Genomic DNA, 25,783 nt, shown 5'->3' with positions numbered 1-25,783 from the left:
GGTGGGATCAGGAGAGAGGGGGAAAGACCCCAGGAGGTAGGGAAGGACTCAGCATGATGGGATGGGGGGAAGCAGTGGGATGAGGTGGATCGTGAGGAAGGCTGAGGGTTTGCAGCTGAAATGGGGACACCACGCAGGTCACTTTTCAGTGGAGGAAAGAGCTGTCAGGGACTGGCCTCACAGCCCAGAGCGCTGGACACAAATCAACTTTTTGGCAGTTTGTTGAGGTCTGAAGGGCCCTTGGGCAGGCGAGACCAGTGGTGGAGCAGAGCCGCATAAGCCAGGACAGTGCAGTGAATACCTCTCCTCCAGCAGTACTTTCAGTATCTGTGCACACAGTGCACGAAGGTGGGCCAGGAAAGACCGCGCTGCAGCGCTAAGCTCCCGAAGGGCACAACCATCTTCAGGGCAGCATCTGGAGGCTGGGCATGGCATGATGGTACAAGAAGGGCTGTGTCTAGAACCCCCAGCTGTCAGAAAGTCCCATAAGGTCCAGCGCTTGGGCAATGCTCTGTGTGGAGCCTGCTGGCTGGTCTGGGGCCTTTGTTACCAGGAGTCCCTGCCCTGCATGAACAGATAAAAGCCTCCAAATAACCAAAGCAGGCCTGTCCCTTTAAAAAACAATGAGCGTCTCCTGGAAGAAAATGTTAAAAGGAGAAGAGAAGAAAGCAAAATCCAAAATAAATAAACGGCCACATCCGGATTTCCCCTCCTGAGACGCTACTCAAGGGTTTTATGAGTTCGATATGAATTATCCTCCCTGGCCATTTACAGCTGATCTTCTGGAACTCATTAGCTATCCTCTCCCGCCCCCCAGCCCAGGGGAAGAGGTTGAGCACAGGGAATAAAGGGGCACCATGTAAAAGCTATTTCATGCTTGCTGAGACTCTCATACAGCCTGTAATGTTGCTTTTCCACAACAGAAAAATATCACATTTCCCTTCATCCTAGTTTCTGCAGCTAGAAAATTCATTAAGATGCCTGATGGATAATCCCTATTCAGTGCCAAGCTCAACCAGCAAAGGCATACCTGGCTTTCCTGCCTCTCTGGCAGATCCAGAGCAGAACATTTCCTAGCCTCTCCCTCTGGGAGCACATGTTTTCAAGGATCCCAGTTGACGCATTCTCTGCTAGCTAACACTAAGACATTAGACAACAAAACATACTTTTATATAGAATTCTTTACAGAGAGCCCCACCAAACCCTCTGCAGGGGGAACTGGATAGCTCAAAGGGTGAGTAATAGCCTCTAGTGTCTTGTACTTCTAGAATGATGGTTTGAACTCAACCTGGATCAGCTGAGAGGTGAGAGAGTCCAGCCTCAACAAGGTAACTTATCTGCATAATTCTCACCCTGGAACACAAAGCTCTACTAAGGTTGCAGGTCAAGATGGCCCCAAATCCAGGTATTCTCTGCCCCAACAGCTGTCTAGTGACAATGGTCCTTCCTTCTCCAAGGGTGCAAACCAGCTGCATTGAATATGGCTGCTCTTGGAGTGGCTTCCACAGCAAGAAATATTATTGCTTGATTGGATTGTTTTTCCTTTCCTTGCTGATATTTCTTGGGATTTCGAATGCAAACCCCAGGGGGTTTGATCATTATAACAACTTCTTTAACACCGAAAGGGCCCAACTAGGACATGCTGGGAACAGCTACAGCAGTGAAAAGGAGCAAGCAAAGACAGCGAAGCTGACATGCTGAAGTCATGCATGCTGCCCACTAACACATCTGCACATACCTTTTCCCCTTCTCCATCCAAAGGTTGCTTGGCTCCACCTCTGGAGTGAGAACCAGGAGTGACAATTCAACAGAATGCTATGCAAATGTTCAAAAGGAGCCCACTGCTGGATTGCAACATTAGGATAGTCTTGCAGAGTTAACTGGACTGTTTTGATGATTCCTTCTTCCCTAGGAATCTTACTGCTTGGAATTTGATCATTCAAGACAAATGAAGTTTAATTTAAAATGTCTGAGATGATCTTTGAGGAGGATTTCAGTTCTCCCATATTTTCATTTCTTGTGTAGTGTTCTGTATAATCATCCTGCAGCAGAGAGCAAATCTTCCCTGGAGATCAACAGGCAACCCCAGGGAAGCACTGCACTCTGATGCAGGCACTCACTGGCATTAAACAAGATAAGTAAAATGCACCAGCTTTCACCATCTTGCTTTTCTTCCTCGACAGCCTAATTTATGCTCCTTCTATGCTCCACTCCCAGGAATGTACTGTTGTCACTCACACAGATCCTAGCCAATTCACTATGGAAGGGGCATAGCTCATGGGGGCAGAAGGATTTTTTTTTGGATAACACACTGACTTTAGCCTCAGGAATGCTGGGTTTGAATCCCAGCTCGGCTATGTGAGATCTGGAGCAAGTCACTTAATCTGTTTTGGTGCCTCAGTTCTCATGGGGATAATGTACCTTCCTTTCTCCCACTCTTTCATTTGTACACTCTTCAGTGCAGCAATTGTCCTTTACAATGGATGAGTACAGCACGCAGCATGATGGGATGCCAGTCTCCTTTGGGACAGAAGGGCACTACTGCAATAATGAGCCATGAACAGAGGACTAATAGTCTTTTAGCCAGTCTTGGAGCTTGTATTGTGGAGTGTTGTGTATCTTTTTGACTTTCCTGCACCTTATCTCTGAGGTTGCATAATGGAAACTAGAAGTAGTCATGACCATGAGTGAAAGATATAGTATTCATCACATTCTCCTCTTCTCCCTCCCAGTGCTAATGCAGAACAACTTGATTAGTTCAGTATGGACCTCTGAAATAGATCTCTATCCGACAGTATCACCAGAATTGTACTGGACACTCTCTGGAGCTGGGAAATGCCTTGTGACTTTCGACTTAGAGGGGGATGTTTAAACGACTGTTCTGGAGCTTCGTTTTCACACTGTCCCTTAGAATCCCGATGATGTACCAATGCAATGCAATGTATGCCAACAGGAATTAAGCAGATTCAGCAGCTCACTCCCATCCCACAATCGACAACTGATTTTGCAAAAGGAAACCAAACTGGTGGCTCTATCCTCTGCAACGCAGCACACCTAAAATCACAACTGCACACACACACGCCCATTTGTGAAGAAAACCAGGACAATGGTCTGACTACCTTGTGTGAATTAAACTCTTTACTACAGTAAATGGAAAGCAGTGACATGGTTAGGGAAACAGCTGTTGGACACAGCCAGAAGTGACTTCCTTTGGGTCAAATTCTGGACCTGATGCAAAGCTCAAGGAGCTGGACTGTAAGTTGGGTGTATCTATTGGGTTTCCGGGAACTGGACGGGCAGAAGCCTGTTCATTGCTAACAGAGCCCCAGCCCCCAGCCTAAGGGGAGGATCTACAGGTATGTTGGGTGTACCTATTGGGTTCCGGGAACTGGGCGGGTGGAAGCCCGCCCATTGCTAACGGATCCCCCCCCAGCCTAAGGGAGGATCTACAGATATGTTGGGTGTATCTACTGGGTTTCTGGGAACTGGACGGGCGGAATCCCGCCCACTGCTAACAGACCCCCCCCCAGCCTAAGGGGAGGATCTACAGGTATGTTGGGTGTATCTATTGGGTTTCTGGGAACTGGACGGGCGGAATCCCGCCCACTGCTAACAGACCCCCCCCCCAGCCTAAGGGGAAGATCTACAGGTATGTTGGGTGTACCTATTGGGTTCCAGGAACTGGGCGGTCAGAAGCCCGCCCATTGCTAATGGATCCCCCCCCTCAGCCTAAGGGAGGATCTACAGATATGTTGGGTGTAGCGGGGTGGTCACCTGCTCCTGCCCTGAGGGGTTTAAAAACAGCCCAGGAGAGGGCTGTGGCTGGGACAAGAAGCCTGGGCTGATTGGGAAAAGTAGGCTCAGCTGGGGCCATGCCCCAATCAGGCCCAGCTGGCCCCTGTAAGAGGCAATGAGCCAGGACCCAGCCAGTGTCTCTCTGCCTATAGAGGGAGAAGGGCCTGTCTGCAGGGAGCTAGAGACAGGATACCTGAGTGGAGCAGGGCGGGGGAAAGGCAGTCTGCCCCAGGGCGTGGAGGCTAGACAATGACTGGCAGTAGCCTGATACTGAGGTGAGGTGGGGATAGTGGGTGGGGGTTCCCTTGGGAGGGGAGACCCTGAGAGAAAGGGGTTACTGTAAGAGGGCAGCACACCAAGTAAAGGGGGCACTGGGTCCAGGGAGGAACATGGGGCCCAACAGCAAGTGATAAAGTGGATCACTGGCTTGCAGGGGGTGCTCTGGCTGGAAATTGAGCTAATTCCCAGAAGTCAGCAGCAGGAGGCGCCGCAGGGATGAGTCCGCACGTCTACATTGGGAAGGTCTGGCAGGAAGGAATCCTTCCCCACATCATGGAGATGATCCATGGTAGTTATCTCTGGCCTCCCCTTCTTCAGGAGGGAGAGCCTAGCAGATCTGCACCACTCTTTCCTTAGCCTCCTCCACATACACTGAGAGCTCCCATGGAGCTGTTCTCAGGAGTCCTGGGCCCCCATTCAGGCTCTCCATGTCGACCCCACCCTACACAGTCACCTGATCTGTGACATGGGAGGGGGTTGGAGAGCAGAGGGGGTGTGAATTGCTGACTCCTTCCACTTAATGCTCCTAGCAAAACCTTAATCCACACCCTATAGGACATGCTTGTGTCCAATGCATCAGGTACAGAGTTTATCTGCTAGAGCCAATCTGACCTTTCTCTTATTAGTGACTTTTTCTCTTAAGAGACAACTCCAACGTCTCCCTACATGTACTGGGCCAACTTGGCTATAAGTCACACTAGCCTCAGTCAGAGGTAACTCCACGGACTTCAGTGAAGTGACACCGGAGCGCCACAAGTGCAACTGGGAATGCTGAGTATAGACCTGTTCCATCTTTATTACCAGATCTCCACTACTGATTAACTAAGCCCTTAAGCAGTTGCTTCAAACAGGTTCTTTATTGCCTGTTCTATTCCTGTACAGCTCTATAGACACCCTCAATACAGATAATGTTAAAAGAAACAGTTCCCCTTTTCTCACCAAGTCCCAGGCTCTGGTACACCTTGTTAGCTAATATTAAGGTATTAATAAAGGGAAATTTTCCTCACCTGTTCATCTTCTTTCTTTGAGATCGTCTAAACCAGTGGTTATTGTTCCTTCCAACCAAATGTTTGGACTGGTATAGCAGATCAGAGAATTTCCCCCTCCTAATAAAGTCCCAGATCAGAACAGATCTGGGGCCTGATTTTTACTCATATTATCCATGCAGTTGCAAGCAAAACACGTGCTCCCTTGTGTATGTAGGTTGTGTGTGCACTTAGCACAACTGCATGCATCGGAGAGGTAGTAACGCCTATTTTGCACATGTAGTTACCAACTCTGCATACACTTTTGGGGGTGAGGAAACATGCAAATCAAGCACAATTGAATATATTTTTACGATTCCAGCTGTGCATTGAATATTGGCTCCTGTGCTTCCCTTACACAGTGTTAATGCTACAGCTTGTTGATTTGTAAGGTGCTCCAAATGAGGCACTGGCTGCCACATTAAACAAAGCTATGGATGTCCCCGATGGAGAGGCTAACATCAGGGCAGTCACCCCTTTCAGGCTGTCACTAACATCTGAACAGGAGCACCCACTGCTTCCTCTGGCATCTGTGGGGTCAGTTGCATCATTCTACCAGGCAGCTCTCAGCTTCTGCTAAGGTCCAGTTTATTTGAACATACCCTGGAATCACAGGGCCACAGGGGCAAGGGCAGCAATGCCAAGGAAACATTCACTTCCAGAGCAGGACAATCTGTTCTGCCAGGGAGAGCAGCTTTAAGCTCTGTCTTCATGGGGACACCCATAGGGGAACCCATGGGGCCAAGCTGGCAGCATTGTCCACTCAGAATGGAGCAGGAAGCAAGGCTGCCCTGGGGTTTAGTTCAGCCAATGCCCAATTTGTGAGGCCCTCGTGGATTTCTTGAGGGTTCTTGATGCTGGAAAAGGGGAGACGGCTTCTCTGGAGGGATGTAGATGTTCAGCACCAGGATCCCTCAGTCCTGAGCTTCCCTACTTTGTCTCACCAACAAGAGCATGAACCTGCTGCTGGAAAATCACTGGTTGCTGAGTTAGATGGGGTGAAGTCAGACTTGTGGCCAGGTTTTTGGTCTGCTGAAGGGTCTCTGCAACACTAAGGGAAACATACTCTTAGGGGTACTGGGGTGACACAGCGGCTGCTGGAGCACCTCTAAGCCACCTCCTTGCATGAGGGGCATGGCTCCTGCTGATCCCTGGACAGCACAGTGCCCCCTACTGGCTGCTGTTAGCCAGTGTAGTTCACAGAAGCCCAGGCTGGAATAGTTTTGAATGGCCTCTGATCCCTTTTGTTTGGAGCTGTCAATATATCAGCAGCACCCAGACTCTGCCCAGTTCTGGCAAATCACGGTGAGCTCATGAGCTTCTCTGAATTTACATCAAATAGAGCCCTTTGCAGCCACGCTCACCTTTCATACCTTGACTGTGCAGATCAAGGCAGAGTGTTGCATTCTGAGACCTGAAGTGCCGGATCCCCAGCTGATGTAAATAGGTATAGCTCCACTGGGGTCAATGGCCCAGATTCCTAGCTGGCATAAATGGGTGTAGCTCTGTTGATGATAATGAGACAGATCCAGGGGTGGATCCAGGCACTAGCATGCCAAGCGCGTGCCAGGGGCGGCAAGCCACGGGAGGCGCTCTGCCGGTCGCAACGAGGGCGGCAGGCAGGTTGCCTTCGGCAGCATGGCTGCGGAGGGTCCGCTGGTCCCGCGGCTTCGGTGGACCTCCTGCAGGCGTGCCGCTGAATCCGCAGGACTGGGGACCTCCCCCAGGGAAGCCACCAAAGGCAGCCTGCCTGACATACTTGGGGTGGCAATATACCTAGAGCCGCCCCTGGACAGATCCCAGGTGGGTGTCAATCAGCATAGCTTCACTGAAGTCAGTGAAAATTGACACCCACTGAGGATCTGGCTGGATGTCTCTGTGGGCTGCCCTGGTGTGTCTGAGAGGAGAGCAGCTGCAGGAGCCAGACAGTGTTTGCTCTGCAGCAGCTCATCTCAATCACTTGACAATGGCAGGTTTCCCCACCGCATGCCCTGCCCATCCTTCCTTCTCCTGTGAGGCATAGTGCCTTCCTTCTCCAAGGCTCCCAGTCAGAGGCCAGTGCTTCACGCTCCCTGGCCCAGCTTCTCCTGGTGGAGCACTGCAAACAGCTGGCCTGCTGGAGGATCATCTCAGGGAGGGCATCCTCAGGTGGTGCAGAGTTGACAGAATGGCTCCTATGCCAGCCCACCTCCCTGTGGCCAGCACTGGAGATGGTGCCAGGGCATCCTTGCACCCCAGTGATCCACAGCTGTTGCCTAGGCCCCTTCAGACTATTGGCAGCTGGTGCAGGTTAGAGCAGCCCTCACGGGATTTGTACTGGGGATCATCCCAAGGCACGGCCAGCCCAGGGTCAGGGGATGTGCAAAGGTGATGCAATCGACTCAAGTTATGCCATGTGAATCTCATCTGCAGCTGAGAAACTGGGCTGTACGGATATGAATATCAATGGCGTGTAGCCATTTCTGGAGTGGAGGAGATGGCCAATCAGCAGATAAGCATGCTGTGTAGCACTGGATGAAAGGGAAAATTTGGCCCTGTGGCAAACCCATCCTCTTATGGAAACAGCCATGAGATGAAGTCTCACAGCACAGCTGATGCTCACAGCACACAGGTAAGGACCTATGATTGCCTCCATCTTTCAGACAGGCAAACTGAGATACAACACAAGGAGCTGATGTCACTCCCCCACAGTCACCTAGCAAGTCAGTGGCAGAGGAAGGGACAGCACTAAGGAGATACTGGCTCCCAATCCTGCACTCAGCGCAGACTATGCTAAGGGGACAAACACATCCCATCATCCTCCATCCTCTCTGCAGTGGGTAGCTCAGTCTCTGAGGACATTCAGTCCCTGATATTTTACTCTGGGTCAGTTCCCATGGGATTGCTTCTGCACACAGCTCTATGTGCCATGGTCAAGTTCAGAAACCATCAAACTGGTTGTTAAATGAAACAGTAAAAACTGTGAAACCATCAAAAAAGAGAGTTCTGAATGAAAGAATGTGTGTGTGTGTGTGTGTGTGTGTGTGTTTGGGGCAGCAGGGGAAAGGAATACCAGCTGATTAAAGAGACAATAACTTTTAGACACCAATCTTTTTGGGTAGAGGGGTCAAAAGTCAATCTGAAACTACTTGTATTAAATTTAGAAGACGGCTTTAGCACATGGTTTGGATTTTGCTTCCCCCATCACTAGAGCTAATTAGGCCAATCCCAGAGTGCCCCTGCTGATACCTAACACATGCGTGACACAAATTATTCCTTCAAACTGGAATCAGCGCTTCAGAGCTGAACATTAGCCCCCTCTCTAAGCAGGAGAAGAAATCAGGTAGCCAGGAGGCGTGCACATGTATGTGTGTGCACGCATGTGTGCTTGTGCATTTGTGTTTGTGGGAGTTTTGGAGGACAGTACATTTGAACGAAGAGTTTTGAACTCATTATCTGGACTACATTCAAAGAATGCGAGAGCAATAATCATGTACATAAATGCATGTGGTGGGAAGTGACTGGATGGGGGCCAAGAAAACAAAGGTTACTGGAACACACAGCCAGCGCTCTCTCTCTCTCCCACTCACAGGATTTTGCTTGGGCTTTTGTGTTTGCATGGTTATGTCTATTCCATGTTATGTGACTGTGGGAATGCACAGAGCTTGACTCTCCTCTGTCTCACAGCAGTCTGTCTCCACTGACTTCAACTGGCAGAGAGGGAAGGGAAAGCTCACATCTATACTACACTATGACTCTGGTTCAGGAAAGTGCTTAAGCATGTGCTTGACCTCAGTGGGATTTGAGCACATGCTTAATGTTAAGCAGTGCTTTGCTGAGTTGAGATGCTTTCCAGATGCGGGGTCTATATGCATGAATATACATTGTCAGAGGCAAATGTGTGTATATGTCTGTAATATCTCTATCTATCTGTCTAGCTAGAGGCATGACTGTGCGCACACACAGACACGACATGATCCAAGGCAAGTGTGTCTATGTACATGATTGGTGGGGTAAATTGGCACAGCTCTCTTGACTAACAAAGCCAGGCTGATTTACACCAGCGGGGGATCTGCTCCCATGTCTGTATGTTGGTGAACATGCACGTCTGCACACGAATCAGAATGAAGAAGACAACCCTTTCCCCTTGCACTCCATCTTGTATTCTCACTTAGACCCTTTCCAGATCAGCAGGGTTGCATTTTGCCCTCCCTTTGCACTGGTGGACATGATGATGCAAAGGGCAGGAGAATGCAGAATCAAGCCTGCTCTCCGGATGTATATGCCAGTAAATGCACCACTAGCAGGTTCTCATCACTGGTTTTACTTACTATTTATACTCCAGTAGTGCCCAGAGGTCCTGGCCAAGCTCAGGGCCCCATGTGCTGTGTAGACACACAATGAGGAATATCCCCAGGGGGCAGGAGTGAATGATGCAGAAGATGGGGAGAGCCAGGGTCTGGGGCTGGAGGAAGCGACTTTGCAGATGAAGAGACAGGCCCAGGAGTTCAGACTGGAGGGGAGGGAATCAACAAGTGAGTCAGAAAAAAGAAGGTGGTCTGGAGCAGGAGACTGAGAGCAGAAGAGAGGTCATGGACATGGACTGAATGCAGCTCATAACAATGCTGGGCAAAGGGGTGGGTGCTGGGGGCACCAGAGCAATAAGGCAGTGGTCGAATAGAGGGGCCACGGAAGGTGCGAAGTCAGAGAAGGAGCAATACTATGGAGTGAGCAAGGTGGAGCAAGTGTCTCTTTAGCTGAGCAAGGGCTCGAGGAGGTTGGGGGCTGGCGAGTGGGAGGGGACACCAGACTGGAAGCTGGAGTCACTGAGGACAAGGTCAGGGATGGAGAAGAGAGCCAGGACTCCAGGTCTGAGAGGAAGGTACTTTGGGAGGGTCCGGTGCATGGTAGCTGGCAGCGACAGATGGGGGATGAGAGAAGAACTGAACAGTGTTGTATTGTGGGGAAGGAGGAAGGTCGGGAGCCGCAGCAGCAGGGGGAGGGAAGGAGCTTTTGACCCACCTGCCTCCTACAGATCTTCACTGACTTTGCTGCTTGTATTTCTGGTCATAGATACCCGTGAATGGGCCAGATCCCCGGCTGAGGTCAATGAGCAGAGCTCCACTGACCTCTTTGGGAGTCTCAATGATTTTTCTGCTGAGGATCCAACCCTGGACATTGCTAGTATTATGCAAGCTGTGAACTAGTGTCTGCAGATGGAATACACAGCTCCAGGCCTGAGACAGGTTGTGCCTGTTTGCATACTTGTGCATCATTGCATGTGTCCAATTTAACATCCACTGGTGTCTTCACAACTCCCCCTACTGTACCTTGCTGAGGGTCTTCTTCAGGGCAGAATTGTCCTGCTTCAGCTCGAAGGCCGATCGCTCCAGCTGCTTGTTCTCCCCTTCTAGGTGGGCTACAGCTCGCTGCAGTGTCATCAGTCTATCCTGGAGAAGACTGTTCTCATCCTGCACGTTCTGCTGCAATGCTGCAGCCTCCTGCTCACTCTGCTGCTGACGACAGACTATCTGTGACATACCCAAGAGATGGACTGTAAGGTTTTGGGGCCAGATCCTCAACTGGTGTAAATCAGTGTAGTTCCACCGGTGCACCAGGTTACACCACCAGATGGTCTGGCCCATGGCTGTCGGGGGGGAATTCTTATGCCTAGGGAGTGTTCAAATCCAGGCACCAGCTGAGCAGAGCAGTTGCATTTCAGCGTTAATAACAGTGTGATGCCTGTACCTTTGTGCTCTACTCTTACAGGAAGCAACTACAAGAACCAGTCTCCTTAGAATAGTGAGATGTAGGCCTGTGATTTACAGCCAACATTTTCAATGTCATGTGCCTAAAGCTAGGCACCAAAATCCATAGGTAGGCATCTAAATAAATGGTATGATTGCTACAGGAGCTAGGCCCATGGAAAATGGGCTGGGTGCCTAGGTCTGAAAAATGCTAACCTACTCTTTCTTGGAGCAGATATTTTCTATCTGTAAAATTGTCTCTGGCACCTGCCAATACTGGAACCCAACATTCTCCAGGCCAGCCTCTTGGTAAAGATAGCATCTATGCTCCAAGCGGTGAGTGTTTCATCACACGTCGGGCCTGGTGAATACAGGCTTATGGGGACATTCAAAATGTAATTAAGGTTCAAATAGGGTGACCAGATGTCTCAGTTCTATAGGGACAGCCCCAATTTTTGGGTCTTTTTCTTATGTAGGCTCCTATTACCCCTCCCCCCGCCGATTTTTCACATTTGCTGTCTGGTCACCCTAGGTTAAAGATACAGGGCCAGCTCCGGGCTAGTGCAAAGCAGTGTGGCTCCACTGAGTTGTGCAGCATACACAATGGTATTTCACTGTTCCATGTAGCATGGCAAAATGGCTATTGCTGTGCTACAAACTGCACAGACCATGCGGCATGAGAGAACAAGATGCAGCCCAACCTGTCACCAGGCTCATTTTGTCAACAGGTGGTCGCTGCTGGGCAGCCCAAGCCTACCAGAAGGCCGTAAACAGAAGTGGGTACGAGATGGTGTATAGGTACAACACCTAGCACAATGGGGCCTTGCTCTCTGTCGGGGCCCCCAAGGTCACTTGTCTTCAGGGGCTAAAGCTCTTTCTGCTGGTTTTCTGTGGAGTCGTGGGTAGCAGTGGAAAAAACAATCCCTCCTTGCACAGCTGCAGTTTGGGAGGTGACACATTTTCACACACTATTAGGCTGTGGAGGCCAGCTCTGCTTTGGGATTAGTGCTGTGCAGATTGAGGCTGGTGTAAAGAGGTGCAGCCACAGGAGTTAAAAACGATATTCACCTCTCGTAACTGTTGTTCTTCAAGATGTGTTGCTCATATCCATTCCAATTAGGTGTGTGTGTACCGCATGCACAGTTGTCGGAAAGTTTTTCCCCCAGCAGGACCTGTTGAGTCAGCTGTGGAGCCCTCTGGAGTGGCACCTTCATGGTGCTCAATATATGATGACCCCACCCACCCGGTGCCTCCTCAGTTCCTTCTTGCTGGCTGCTCCAACAGAGGGGAAGGCCGGTGGGTTTGGAATGGACATGAGCAACACATCTCAAAAAACAACAGTTACGAGTGGTGAGTAACTGTTTTTTCTTCTTTGAATGATTGCTCATATTGATTCCAGTTAGGTGACTCCCAAGCAGGGCCAGCTCTAGCGTTTTTGCTGCCCCAAGCAGCAAAAAAAAATTATGTCTGTGATGGCTCAGAATCGGGACTCCAGTAGAAGGGTCCATGCCTGGATCAAGTCTGACACTACCCCAATTAATTCTATTCTCTGGGTCAGTTCCAGGGTCAACTTCCCCAAGTTGAGGAGACCTAGTCACTCAAACGTGTACCTGACCAAATGGATTTGGGACTGCACCTGTGCCCTGGTACAGCCCCTGAGCAGCCAGTCGTCGAGGTAGAGGTATACCTGCACCTGCTGGTGATGGAGGAAAGCAGCCACGACTGACATGCACTTGGTGAACGGTCGCGGGGCTGTTGAGAGGCTGAATGGTAGGACAATGAATTGATAATGTTCATGTTTAACCATGAAGTGCAGGAAGTGTTTGTGTGCTGGATGGATTGCTATGTGAAAGTATGCGTCCTTCATCTTGAGGGCAGCAAACCAGTCTCCTGGATCCAGGGAGGGGATAATAGTGCCCAGTGAGTCCATGCGGAGCTTCAACTTTACCATGAATTTGTTGAGCCCATGTAGGTTTAGGATGGGTCTGAGGCCCGCTTTGGCCTTGGGGATTAGGAAGTATCGGGAGTAGAAACCCTTTCCCCTTAGCTCCTGAGGAACCTCCTCCATCACTCCCATAGTGAAGAGGGCCTGCACCTCCTGGATAAGGAGTTGCTTGTTAGAGGGGTCCTTGAAGAGGGACGGGGAAGGGGGTGGGAGGGAGGGTAGGAGCAGAACTGGAGAGAGTATCCTGCTTCCACTGTGCGGAGGACCCAGCAGTCCAAGGTTATTTGGGACCAGGCACGGTAGAAGTGCGACAAATGATTCAAAAAGAGTAAGGAAGGATCTGGGAATGAGTCTGGTGCGCTGTCTTCAGGCTTCTCTTTAAAAGGCGTGCTTGGAACCCAAGGAAGGTTTGGTTGGGCCCTGGCCTCATCTGGAAGAGGGATTCGAAGGCTTCCTTTTGCCGTTCCTGCCCCTTCATCTGTAGAAGTCCAGCCTCGGCTGAGGAGGGTAGAAACGCTCCTGTGGCTGCTGGGGCTTGAAATGCTTCTGTTGAGTTGCTGAGGTGTGTATACCCAAGGATTTAATAGTAACCCTTGAGTCTTTTAGTCTATGCAGCCGAGAGTCAGTCTGCTCCGCGAACAAGCCTGCCCCATCAAAAGGCAGGTCCTGCATTATCTGCTGAACCTCAGGTGGTAGGACTGAGGCTTGCAACCGTGAGATGCACCTCATGGCAATACCTGAGAACAAGGTGCACGATGCCAAGTCTGCAGCATCCAGTGAGGCCTGTAAAGAGGTCCATGCCACCGCCTTGCCCTCCTCTACTATGGCCCCAAACTCCTCCCTGGATTCAGTTGGCACAAGCTCTTGAACTTGAGCATCGAGTTCCAGAAGTTGAAGTTATATCAGCTCAGAATTGCCTGCTGGTTGGCAATTCTGAGCTGGAGTCCCCCTGTAGAGTACACTTTATGCCCAAACAAGTCCAGATGCTTGGACTTGGGCACTGGGGCCTGCTGCCCCTGCCTCTCTTTCTCATTTACAGCCGCAACCACCAATGAACAGGGCTGCGGGTGTGTAAAGAGTTATTTGTACTCCTTTGAGGGCACAAAGTACTTCCTCTCGATGCCATTGGCTGTGGGAGGGACGGAGGCCGGAGTCTGCCAGATAGTCTTGGCATTGGCCTGTATAGTTTTGATGAGGGGCAGAGCCATCCTCAGAGGACCTTCTGGGGCCAAAATGTTGACCACCGGGTCCTCTGACTCCACCATTTCCTTGGCCTGCAGGCCCATGTTGCGTGCCACCCTGCACAGGAGGTCCTGGTGGGCGCGGCTGTCTACAGGAGGTGGTCCATAGATGGAAGTGCCTGCGATGGCCTCATATGGGGAGGAGGACGAAGAGGATAATGGGAGAACAGGGTCCTCCCTCCCCTCCTGCTCATCAGGAGCCTGACTACTTGCGTTGCTGGTAGCCCCAGGCTCAGGAACTGGAGTTGGAGTTGGATCCGAGGGGGGACAGGGGCAGGGTGCCTCCCCAGCACCCATAGGGGTGGGGTGACTGGCTGAGGCCTCCAGCACCCTTGGTTCAGAGGTGGCTGATTGGGAGCCTTTAGACTGGGAGCCCTGGGCCTAGTGGTTCACCCACAGGATCTAAAATGGCCACTGCACTGGTCCCTGCCACTGCACAGGCCACCGTCTTGCCCCCACCTCAGAGTGTCCATGGCCGGACCAGTGCCGGTCCCGCTCTGAGTACCTAGAGTCCACCTCTAAGTACAAGGACCAGGATTGGGACCACAAGGGCCAGGGTTGAGCCAAGCAGAGGTGAGCTGGCGAGTGGTGCCATGAGGGTGGGGAGCTGTGCCGTGACCTGGAGCTACACAGGATCGTCGAGTGGCCTCGGAACCATTGCCAGGTCCAGGACCTGCTTCATGAAGGGGACCGATGTGCAGATCGGCGTTGCAATCAGGAGTGCTGGCGCAATCTGGAGCAGTGCCATGAGTCCAAGCGGTGTTGCGAGTCCAACCAGTGCTGCGATTGCAAGTGGTGCCGGGACTCCAAGCATTGCCAGGACTCAATCAGCGGTGCCGACAGCTGGATCATCACTGGTTTGCCTCGAGACGGTGCCGTACGATGTGGTACTGGAGGCTTGGTACGAATTGTAGGTGACCTCAGCGCTGTCAAGGTGATGAAGTCCCTCACTGCCGCAAAGGTGTCCGGAGTGGATGGCAGCTCCAACTCCTCGATGATGTGGGCCAGGGAGTCCAACGGCACCAGACTCAACGGTCCCCCTTGCAGGGCCAAAGTCAATGGTGCCGTCTCCACAGGCTCCTCCCAAGGACGCGCCCCATTGGCTGGCTCCAGAGGGGTGGGCCTCTGGGATGGAGAGCCACTCCTCCCTTGCTTCTAGTGCTGCTTCTGCGCTGGGTAGTGGGAGCGGTGCTAGGTAGATCCTGCTGGTTTCGGGGCTGGGGAGTGGCAGTTCTCAGTTCTCAGGCTACAGTCTGTCAGTGGTGTCACCACCCCCAGCCCAACTGCTACAAACTACTACTAAAATAAACTAAGTAAAAAGATATAAGAAACAACAAGAAAAACAAGAGCTAGGGAAACATGGGGAACTTGCTAAGCAAGACGCCATAGTTCCAACAACCGTCACTGACAATAAGAAGGAACCGAGGAGGCACCGGGTCGGCAGGGTCATATATTGAGCGCTGTGGCGGGGCGATGACTCACCAGCATGGCGCCTCCTGCTGATCGTCCTGAGAATTAGCTCTTCCAGCCTGGAGCGCCCTCTGCAAGCTGGTGTCTCACCTGCCGCTGGCCCCGTGTCCCTCCCGGACCCCGGTGCCCCTCTGTGGCTGCTTCCCCCAATCAGCTCTTCCCCTGCCACAGTCCTTTCCCAGGGCTGTTTTAAGCCCTTCAGGACAGGAGCGGGGTGACCACCCCGCTACAAGTGCCATGAAAGTGCCACTCCTGGGGGCTCCACAGCTGACCCGACGGGTGCTGCTAGGGGAAAAACTTTCCGATGACTGGGCACGCAGTACGCGCACTCCTAATTGGAATGGATATGAGCAATCACTTGAAGAAGAACCATGCTGATTTACACCACCAGAAAATGGGTCCCAACAGTTTCAGAGAGGACGGCTTTGTGGCTCCCTCAGTGTTTGTATATCTGGTTTCTCTTCTCGACTTTTTCTCTCTGGGCCCAGTTCTGCTCTCAGTCCAGCAATGTAAATCTGGAATAATTCTACTAGATTTACACCACACAGCTGAAACCACAGTCCCTACCAGTCTACATTTGTGTCTCTATCTTGCTTCCTCTTGCTGTTTTTAATATTCCATCTTTTGCTGTCTTCTTTCCCATAATAAATAAATATATAATAACCAGCATGTTATTAAATAATACCCTACATGTATATAGCGCCTTTCATCCCACAGGGTTTTACTAACAATTGTATAAACAGCTGTTACTTCTCTTGTGTCTTGGAAGCTGTGATGGGGCAGACAGGCCCCACACTGGCAATGACAGGGTTAAGGAGAGCCTGTGGACCCAGTTGACCCCATCCTGCTATACCTGCAACCAATGGCAGGTGTGGAGAGAAGAGCCGAAAGGTGGAAGAGACCTAGTCCGGGAAGAAGAGTAGAGATCTGCTGTTTCCTTGGGGAGGGCACCAGCTACAGACGAGAGCCTAAGGCAGCTTTTGGCATGGAGGAGCCATGTGGTGGACAGGATGACCAGGGCCAGGCAGACTGACAAAAACGGACCAGCCTCAGGGAGACAAGCCCAGACCAGAGGGGTGGAGCCCTGGTTTTGAAGTGCACAGTTTTCTTTTTTGTTTTGGACTCTCACACACCAGAAGGGGTAAGACTTCAGTGTGCCATAGGAGGGGGTTGAAGGAACCATGACATCAGTTCCAGGAGGGGCAACACCTGACCACTGGAGACCCACGCTGGAGTGAGTTCTGTCTTGATGCGCCACAAAAGGGGGTGCTGCCTAGACAACTTGGTAAAAGGGTCAGGCACATCTGGGGCAGAACACAGCAGCTGCTTAACAGCCTAGAGCTACACTACACAACAGGCTTGTGGGAAGTGTAGATTACCATGTGCAGCTGAAACGGCACTAGCCAACATCTACTTCCCCCAGCTGCAATTAGGCCCCTCCACTGAAGCTGACTCCCCTCCTCTTGTAAAAGGGATGTAGGGTCATTAATGCACACAAGTACTTGGGGCCACAGTTTTGTGTCTCAGTGAGAGCCCAGTCTTTTCAGTGGCACAGGGCCCTCAGCCCCATGGGAGGACATTTGCTTAACTAACTTAGAGGAAGGCATGCTATCTCCCGAGTCACCAGTCTCATTTCCCACAGTAGGGTTACTTGGAGGGCTCCCATCCAGATGCTGAGCCTACTTAGCTGGATGGGAGGGTCTGAGCTCTTTCCCCTCCTCCCAACTTCTTTCCCCTCCTTGTTGGCACTCCTGCCCTTGCTATGGTTCAGCTTCTCCTTGGGAATTATGTACACTGCCCGGTGCCTCGACTGGGATCAGGGCCCCTCATAGGAGGTGCTGTACATATGCCCCATATCTAAACAGGCAAAGGAAGCAGTATTATGAGGGAGAAATGAGGCCTAGAGAGGCTAAGTGACTCACCCAAGGGCAGAGCAGGGACTTAAAATCAGATCTCCCGAGGCTGCGTCTAGTACCTTTAGCTCAAGGCCATCCTCCCTCTCTCCCCTACTCACCTCCTGTAGGTGCTCGACCTGAGCCTCCAGTTCCCTGCATCTCAACTCCAGCTCTCCCAGCTGGTCCTGCAGTATGCGCATGGCGTCCGTCAGGCTGTGGTTCTGCCTCTTGCTGTCTGACAGCGCCTGCCGCACAGAGTCCATGCGCTCCTGAGAAAGGAAAGCGTCACTCAGAGGAAGCAATCAGAAACTGATTGCTACCTCAGCTCTGCCAGGTCTGCCTGTTCTTAATGCTCTGCACGCGTTAGCTGGCATGTGCAACAAGATATATGTATTATATATCCCAGTGGGAATGGGCGACAGGGGATGGATCGCTTGATGATTCCCTGTTCTATTCATTCCCTCTGGGGAACCTGGCATTGGCCAGCGTCAGAAGACAGGCTACTGGGCTAGACTGACCTTTGGTCTGACCCAGTATGGCAATTCCTATGCTCTTAATTTTCTTGATGAGGCAGTGCCATGGGTGTGCATAGCATTGCACATATTCAGGAGAAAGCAGGCTGCTGAGGGGTCAAATGTCTAGATAACAATGGTGAGGTTCAGCCCCAAGAGGAAAGACTACAGCCTTCATTAGCTGGGAATCCAGGGTCCAGAAAAGCCTGTGGGATGTTCAGCTCTGTAGCTAAGTGTGGATGCACACAGGCCTGCCGAATCCTCCCAGTCACATCCATAGTCATGGGCCTCACACAACTCACATCAGGGATGGAGATCACCTCTTTCAGCCATTTACCTTGCACTGAAAAGTGTCAGCTGAAGATTTGAGTTACTGCCAGCCAAGAGCCTGTGTTCCCAGAGGGATCAGAAGGGACTGGGGGCAGGCCAGGGAGTTACTCTCTTTCTAGCTAGCCTCTGCTTGCCAGTCACACCAGCGACCATAGGCTCTGAGCCCCTAGCGATAGCCCCGACCTCTCAGCCATCTGTCCTTATATCCTAAGCCTGAGTCTGCGCTCACACTGCCAAAACACCACAGTAACTCCCTCCAGGTCAGTTGGGTGGATGGACTCTTTGCAGGGATTCCAGAGCTATGGATGGCACATTGTGGCGCTGGAGGGGAATGTACCGTCTGGAATTGATCTGGAGTCACAGCTCCCTTTTTCTTTGCAATGGATTGCTGATGGCAGCTCCAGCTTGACAACACATCACCCACACAAGAGGAACAGCACGGACAGCATTACCATCTTACTGCGGCCCGGGTTGTGCTGTGCACCAACTCAAACCTCAGGCCAAGCTGGCTGAAAGGGTTGCTAATGTTTGCAGCCATGGAGGAGATCCAGGGCCCAGCCTCAAGCAGGCTAGGCTGATTACAGGGCTGCGCTGACATCACACTTAATTCACAGGTTTGTGGATTTCCAGGCTGAAAGGGCCCATTCTGCCCATCTAGCCTGACCTCCCAACTCAGGCCTGCAAACTTCCTCCTGGGAGGTCCTACTGCTAGCTGGCTTCCCTGTGATCTCTGAACAGGGCAGCTTCACCCAAACACTAGTTTGTTCCAAAATGTTGCGATATTTAGGCTGGGCAAACCCTAGTGCATTGGAACCAAAGGGAGTGTTTACAGGCCCTTGTTCAAGCTGAGTTCCACCTGGTGCTGGTCCCAGCGCTCTGCTCTCTGGTGGGACATGGTGCATCCTGCAGCATGGGGTGTTTGTGAGGTGGACTGGACCTCACTGGGATGTACACTGGTGGGCATAGCAGGTGGAACGGCCTTTCCGACTGTGTCCAAAGGGCCAGAGACTGCGCTGACCCCTTTCCCCCTGCTTAGTCCCACCCCTACATTGTCTGCTTGCTCAGTGCAAAGGAGAAGGGGTGGGACCATTACCTGGAGCACCCGGCGATCTTGCTCCGCTGCTGTCAGAGCCTTCTGCAGCTGGAAGACATTCTCCTGAAGGGTGGAGGACCCCGTGGAGGCATCAGTCAGTGCCTGGGAAAGGCTCTGCACCTTGTCCTTCAGGTGGCTCTCCTTGTCCTCTGTCTGGGCCAGTGAGTGACCCAGGCGGCCCAGCTCCTGCTGCAGCGTGGCTGATTTGCTCTCACTGTCCCCCAACTGGCAGCGCAGGGCCTGGACCTGCTCCTGCAGGGCCTTGATCTCGGTATCTCGGTCCACCAGGCTGAGCCGGACATGCTGAAGCTCCCCTTCCATGGAGCGATGGCTCAGCTCCAGCTTGGTGGCCCTGCTCTCGGCTGCCTCCAGGACTTCCTTCAGCCTCCGCTTGTCTGTCTCCAGCTTGGTATCCTTGGCTTTCAGCCTAGTGACCTTCACCTGAAAAACAAAGGCGACCTACTTCAGCAACATGTATCATCCTTTCCACCACTGCCTGCAGCATGCGACCCCCTCGTGTGCCGGCCCGTCTCTCCACGCTTCCCCCAACATGCTGGCCAACACCTCCTCGCTTGTGCACACACAGGCTCGCCCCTCCACACTCCCCATGTGTGCCAGGCTGGGCTGCCCCTCCACGCTCCAGCCTCTTGCGCTGGCCCGGCCCAGTCCAGCCCTCCCCACTCCCCACTTGCATGCTGGCCCGCCCCTCCACGCTCCCCCCTCGCGTGCCGGCCTGGTCTGCCCCTCCACGCTCCCTGCTTGCGTGCCTGCTCCCCCCTCATGCCCCGCCCCGCCCAGCCCTGCCACGCTCCCTGCTCACACACTGCCCCACCCCACCCCCCTTGCGTGCCAGCCCACCCCTCCACACTCCTGCGCCTGCTCCCTCCTCATGCGCCCCTCCACGCTTACGCCTGCTCCTCCATCTCATGCTGGCCTGCTCCTCCATGCTCCAGGCTCACATGCCTGCTCCCCCCTCACACACCAGCCCGCCCCTCCACACTTCCCGCTCATGTGCTGGCCCGCCCCTCCACACTCCCCATGCCTGCTGCCCCCTCGCGTGCCGGCTCCCTGCTCACATGCCTGCTCCCCCCTCAAACGTCGGCCAGCCCCTACACGCTCCTGCATCTGCTCCCCCCTCACACACCTGTCCACGCTCCCCTCACCTGCTCCCCCCTCACACACGCCAGCCAGCCCATCCCTCCATGCTCCCTGCTTGCACCCCTCCCACCCCATACTCCCTGCTCACAGGCCAACACATCCCTCCATGCTCCCTGCTTGCACGCTTACTCCCCACTCACACGCCGACGCCATGCGCATACTGCAGGACCCTCCACGCTCCCTGCTCACATGGCTGCTCCTCCCTCATGCGCCAGCCCATCATACTCCCCCCTTCGCATGCCTGCTACCCCGCATACACGCGCCAGCCCATCACGCTTCCCCCTCATGCATCTGCTCCCGCCTCATGAACTGGCTCATCCCTCCACACTCCTTGCTCAGGCAACTTCTCTTCCCTCATGCAGGCTGCTCCCTCCCTGTGTCAGCCTGCTCCGCTCCTGCCACATGCCTGCCCTCCCTCCCCCACCAGGCTTCCCCTGACCTACTTTGGCCTGCTCCCTCCCCCACACAGGCCAGTTCCCTGCCCTGGGCACTGCTCTGCCACACACTCTTTAACGCGTGCCCAGTTAGCGTGACCACATGTCCTGATTTTATAGGGACAGTCCCGATTTTTGGGTCTTTTTCTTATATAGGCTCCTATTACCCCACATCCTCGTCCCAATTTTTCACATTTGCTGTCTGGTCACCCTATGCCCAATTAAAAGCCAGCCATACACCCCTGAACTAGCCTAATAGACTGGTGCCTGGCCCACGTGCCAGTGCTGTCTAGGGACAGCCCCGGGTGCTATATTAGAAGGGTTCTTGGCCTTGTGTGGTGCCTAGAGTTTGGTAGAAGGTGTGTGATTGTGTAGTGGGGCAGGGTATGGGGGGCAAGATGGGAGGAGACAGATCAAGGGGAGCGCTGGCTGGGAATCAGGCTCCCAGTGTGACTGGTGATAACAGGAAGGGGAATTTGCCAGGACTGGCTGCTCCGTGGAGTTCCGGGGACTGTGATGGCCCTGTCCTGGGCAGCCTGGCAGCTCTGGAGTGGGAGCAATCACCAGGGCCTGCTCTACACACAGAACAGTACCAGGGCAACTAACAGTGTGAGGTGGCACTGGTTTAGCTAGCTCACAGCAGCTGATGCCTGTGGAACTCTACAGAGGTGTAAATCTGGCCTGAAGCCATGTCACCTGCCCAGGAATAAAGGTGTATGGATGAGCCCTGTCTGGAGGCACTCCAGGGGTCTCTGTGCTCCCTAGAGAAGCACGTTTGTCTCTGAAGGCCAGCTGATTCCTAGGAGTCATCCAGGACAAGACCCAGACTCCAAGATAGAAGCAGAGCCAGTGAGCACCGGCGAGCCCCCACTTCCCAGACCAGGGAGAGAGAAGCAGCAGCAGGCAGCAGGATATAGAATGGGGTCCTGTCTGCTAGGTGCAGGCACTGATGGTGTCATGAGTCTCAATGTCCAGGCAGGACATCCGCTCTGCTGGCTCCTCCCTCAGTAAAGGGGCCTGGCTCTTTGATGGGCAGCCAATTTCCTTTAATGGCCATGCCCTGCAGACTGATCCCCCTACTTACCTGCTGTTCCCAAGTGCCCTGGAGCTTCCATGGCCCTCGGGAAGGGCTCAGCTCTAGGATGTGCACTGAGAACATCTGCAGCCCTCCCTCCACCCCTCCCGAGCAGTGCAGCAGAATCTTATCTTGTCCTGGGCAATGAAGGAGGGAGCCACGGAGCAGTCTCCCACGCTCAGCCATCCCTGGCACCATTCCAGGGAGTGTAGCAGATTGCACTCTGCTTGCTCACGCAGACCTGAGCTGGACTGAGGATATTGATATATTATATGAGGCTACTGATATAATAGTCATCACAGAAACTTGATGGAATGAGGATAATCAATGGGACACTGTAATACCAGGGTACAAAATATATCGGAAGGACAGAACAGGGCATGCTGGTGGGGGCGTGGCACTATATGTGAAAGAAAGCATAGAATCAAATGAAGTAAAAATCTTAAATGAACCAAACTGTATCATAGAATCTCTATGGATAGTAATCCCAACCTTGAAAAAGTGGCATATAGCAGTAGAGATATATTACCGACCACCTGACCTGAATGGTGATAGTGACTGTGAAATGCTCAGGGAGATTAGAGAGGCTATTAAAATAAAAAACTCAATAATAATGGGGGATTTCAACTATTCCTGTATTGACTGGGTACATGTCACCTCAGGAAGGGATGCAGAGATGAAGTTTTTTGACACCTTAAATAACTGCTTCTTGGAGCAGCTGGTCCTGGAACCCACCAGAGGAGAGGCAATTCTTGATTTAGTCCTAAGTGGAGCACAGGAGCCGGTCCAATAGGTGATTATAGCTGGACTGCTTGCTAACAGTGACCATAATATAATTAAATGTAACATCCCTGTGGTGGGGAAAATACCACAGCGGCCCAAAACAATAGCGTTTAATTTCAGAAAAGGGATGTGACATTGCACTCCATATACTTTATGAAAATATGCTTGTGAATGTGAATATGACAAATTGATAAATTAACAGTAATAAGTCATCAGGACCAGATGGTATTTACCCAAGAGTTCTGAAGGAACTCAAATGTGAAATTGCAGAACTACTAACTGTCGTCTGTAACCTATCATTTAAATAAGCTTCTGTGCCAAATGACTGGAGGATAGCTAATGTGATGCCAATTTTTAAAAAGGGCTCCAGAGGTGACCCCAGTAATTATAGGTTGGTAAACTTGACTTCAGTACCGCGCAAACTGGTTGAAACTACAGTAAAAAACGAAACTGTCAGACACATCGATGAACATAATTTGTTGGGGAAGAGTCAACATGTTTTTTGTAAAGGGAAATCATGTCTCACCAATCTACTAGAATTCTTTGAGGGGGTCAACAAGCATGAGGACAAGGGGGATCCAGTGGATACAGTGTATTTAGATTTTCAGAAAGCCTTTGACAAGGTCCCTCACCAAAAGCTCTTAGGCAAAGTAAGCAGTCATAGGATAAGAGGGAAGCTTCTCTCATGGATCAGTAACTGGTTAAAAGATAGGAAACAAAGGGTAGAAATAAAAGGTCAGTCGTCAGAATGGAGAGAGGTAAGTAGTGGTGTTCCCCAGGGGTCTGTACTGGGACCAGTCCAATTTAACATATTCATAAATGATCTGGAAAAAGGGGTAAACAGCGAGGCGGCAAAATTTGCAGATGATACAAAGCTATTCAAGATAGTTAAGCCCCAGGCAGACTGTGAAGAGCTACAAAAGGATCTCTCAAAACTGGGTGAATGGACAACAAAATGGCAGATGAAATTCAATGTTGATAAATACAAAGTAATGCACATTGGATAACATAATCCCAACTATATATATAAAATAATGGGGTCCAAATTAGCTGTTGCCACTCAAGAAAGAGATCTTGGAGTCATTGTGGATAATTCTCTGAAAACATCCACTCAATCTGCAGCGGCAGTTAAAAAAGCAAACAGAATGTTGGGCATCATTAAGAAAGGGATGGATAATAAGACAGAAAATACCATATTGCCTCTTTATAAATCCATGGTACGCCCACATCTTGAATATTGCTTGTAGATTTTGTTGCCCCATCTCATAAAACTTATATTGGATTTAGAAAAGGTTCAGAAAAGGGTAACAAAAATGATTAGGGGTACGGAACGGTTGTCATATGAGGAGAGATTAGTAAGACTGGGACTTCTCAGCTCAGAAAAGAGATGACCAAAGGGGGATATGATAAGAGGTCTATAATCATGACTAGTCTGGAGAAAGTGCATAAGGAAGTGTTATTTACTCTGTCACATAACACAAGAACTAGGAGCCACCAAATGAAATTAATAGGCAGCCAATTTAAAACAAACAAAAGGAAGTATTTTTTCACACAACGCACAGTCAATCTGTGGAACTTTTTGCCAGAGGATGTTGTGAAGGCCAAGACTATAGCAAGGTTCAAAAAAGAACTAGATAAATTCATGGATGATAGGTCCATCAATGGCTATTAGCCAGGATGGGCAGGGCTGGTGTCCCTAGCCTCTGTTTGCTAGAAGCTGGGAATGGGCAACAGGGGATGGATCACTTGATGATTCCCTGTTCTGTTCATTCCCTCTGGGACACCTGGCATTGGCCACTGTTCAAAGACAAGTTCCTGGGCTAGACGAACATTTGGTCTGACCCAGTATGGCCGTTTTTATATTCTTATGACTCTCCCTTTCCACTGGTGACTTTTACAGAGCTCCCCCTCCCTGTTTCCTAATGGGTGGCTGCCCCGTAACATGCACTTCCTACTCTTACTCCTTGCAGGCTCAGACCCACCTGTAGCTCCCTGTTCTTCTCCTCCCTGGCATGCATGCTGCACTCCAGGGTAGCGATCTGCTCCACCAAGGCATGGCGCTCCCTCTCCACTCTCCGAATGGTCTCCTCCTGCAGCGCCAGGGCCATCTGTGCACTGCTCAGGCGCCCGTCCATGCCTCGCTTGCCTGGGTATGGGAAAGGAGAGGCAGGGGTTTGAGGAACAGGCTCTGATCTGCAGGAGGGAGAAGAGCACTGCTTCCCCAGTGGATCTCTGCAATGGTTGGGGGAGCAATCCAGCCACTGGATCTAAGGGTTGCTGCATCAGTGCATGGGGACATCAACCAAAGGAGGCATATGCCAGGAACCCAGCCCTGGACTCCATGCGGCAAGGCATGGCTGACCACATCAGGAAGCGAAAGAGAGACTGGCCCTGCCCCAAGGTAGGGAGCTTCCAATCCCTATGGATAAAGGCTGGGAAGGCAAAAAGAGGCACTGAGAGCAGAAATGGCTTGCTTATGGTCACATGACTCTTGGGCTCTGGTCACAGGAGCTGTTTTTGGCAAGCCCCTGTAGCTTTACACCTGTATCTAACCTTCTAGTCACACACACCCTCCATCCCTCGGGTTGGGATGGCTGCATCCTGGCCATGAGGTCAGGGCTTGCCTGGCATCACTGTTCAATCGCAAACTAGAACTTCTGCAGTTCTGCCTGACCAGCTAGCCCCTTCTGACACGAAAGGAGAGCTGATCCTCTGTGCTCCTGCTGTCCTAGTGACAGAGTGCTCCAGCTGCATCAGCTGAGCCTTATAGAATCTAGAGGGAGAAGAGGAGAATGACTGGCCTTCCTCAGAGTCTGCCAGCAACTTCTGCAGCTGCAGGATGCGATTGCTGGTCTGGTCCCGGTCACTCGCCATTTCATTCAGCCGACGGTTCAGGTTCATCACCTGTGTCCTTAAGTCATCCTGGGAGAAGGAAAAATAGTGTCAGATTTTAAGTGCAGGCCAGAGAGAAAGAGGAATATGCCAAGACACAAGGGGCAGGGGGTGGAGGTGGAGAAGGAGA

The 25,783-nt window shown here is 51.7% G+C and overlaps 1 protein-coding gene across 4 annotated transcripts in view; it reads right to left on the bottom strand.

Annotated features, from left to right (window-relative positions):
- Positions 1 to 25,783, bottom strand: part of CROCC2 (ciliary rootlet coiled-coil, rootletin family member 2) — a 136,954-nt gene that overhangs the window by 5,365 nt on the left and 105,806 nt on the right. For 3 of the 4 annotated variants that reach the window (XM_050965329.1, XM_050965331.1, XM_050965330.1), the window contains 5 exons: positions 25,563 to 25,683; positions 24,744 to 24,907; positions 19,312 to 19,752; positions 17,496 to 17,645; positions 10,409 to 10,609 (listed from right to left, as the gene is read on the bottom strand). In XM_050965329.1, the coding sequence (XP_050821286.1) occupies positions 10,409 to 10,609; positions 17,496 to 17,645; positions 19,312 to 19,752; positions 24,744 to 24,907; positions 25,563 to 25,683 (1,077 nt within the window). The remainder of the gene's footprint in view (positions 1 to 10,408; positions 10,610 to 17,495; positions 17,646 to 19,311; positions 19,753 to 24,743; positions 24,908 to 25,562; positions 25,684 to 25,783) is intronic. The other variant, XM_050965332.1, reaches the window with a different exon arrangement.

This window comes from Gopherus flavomarginatus, chromosome 8, assembly GCF_025201925.1.
Source record: "Gopherus flavomarginatus isolate rGopFla2 chromosome 8, rGopFla2.mat.asm, whole genome shotgun sequence".
Lineage (NCBI taxonomy): Eukaryota > Metazoa > Chordata > Testudines > Testudinidae > Gopherus > Gopherus flavomarginatus.
Note: the sequence above shows the minus strand (reverse complement) of the source record. Positions and strands in the feature narration are given on the sequence as shown.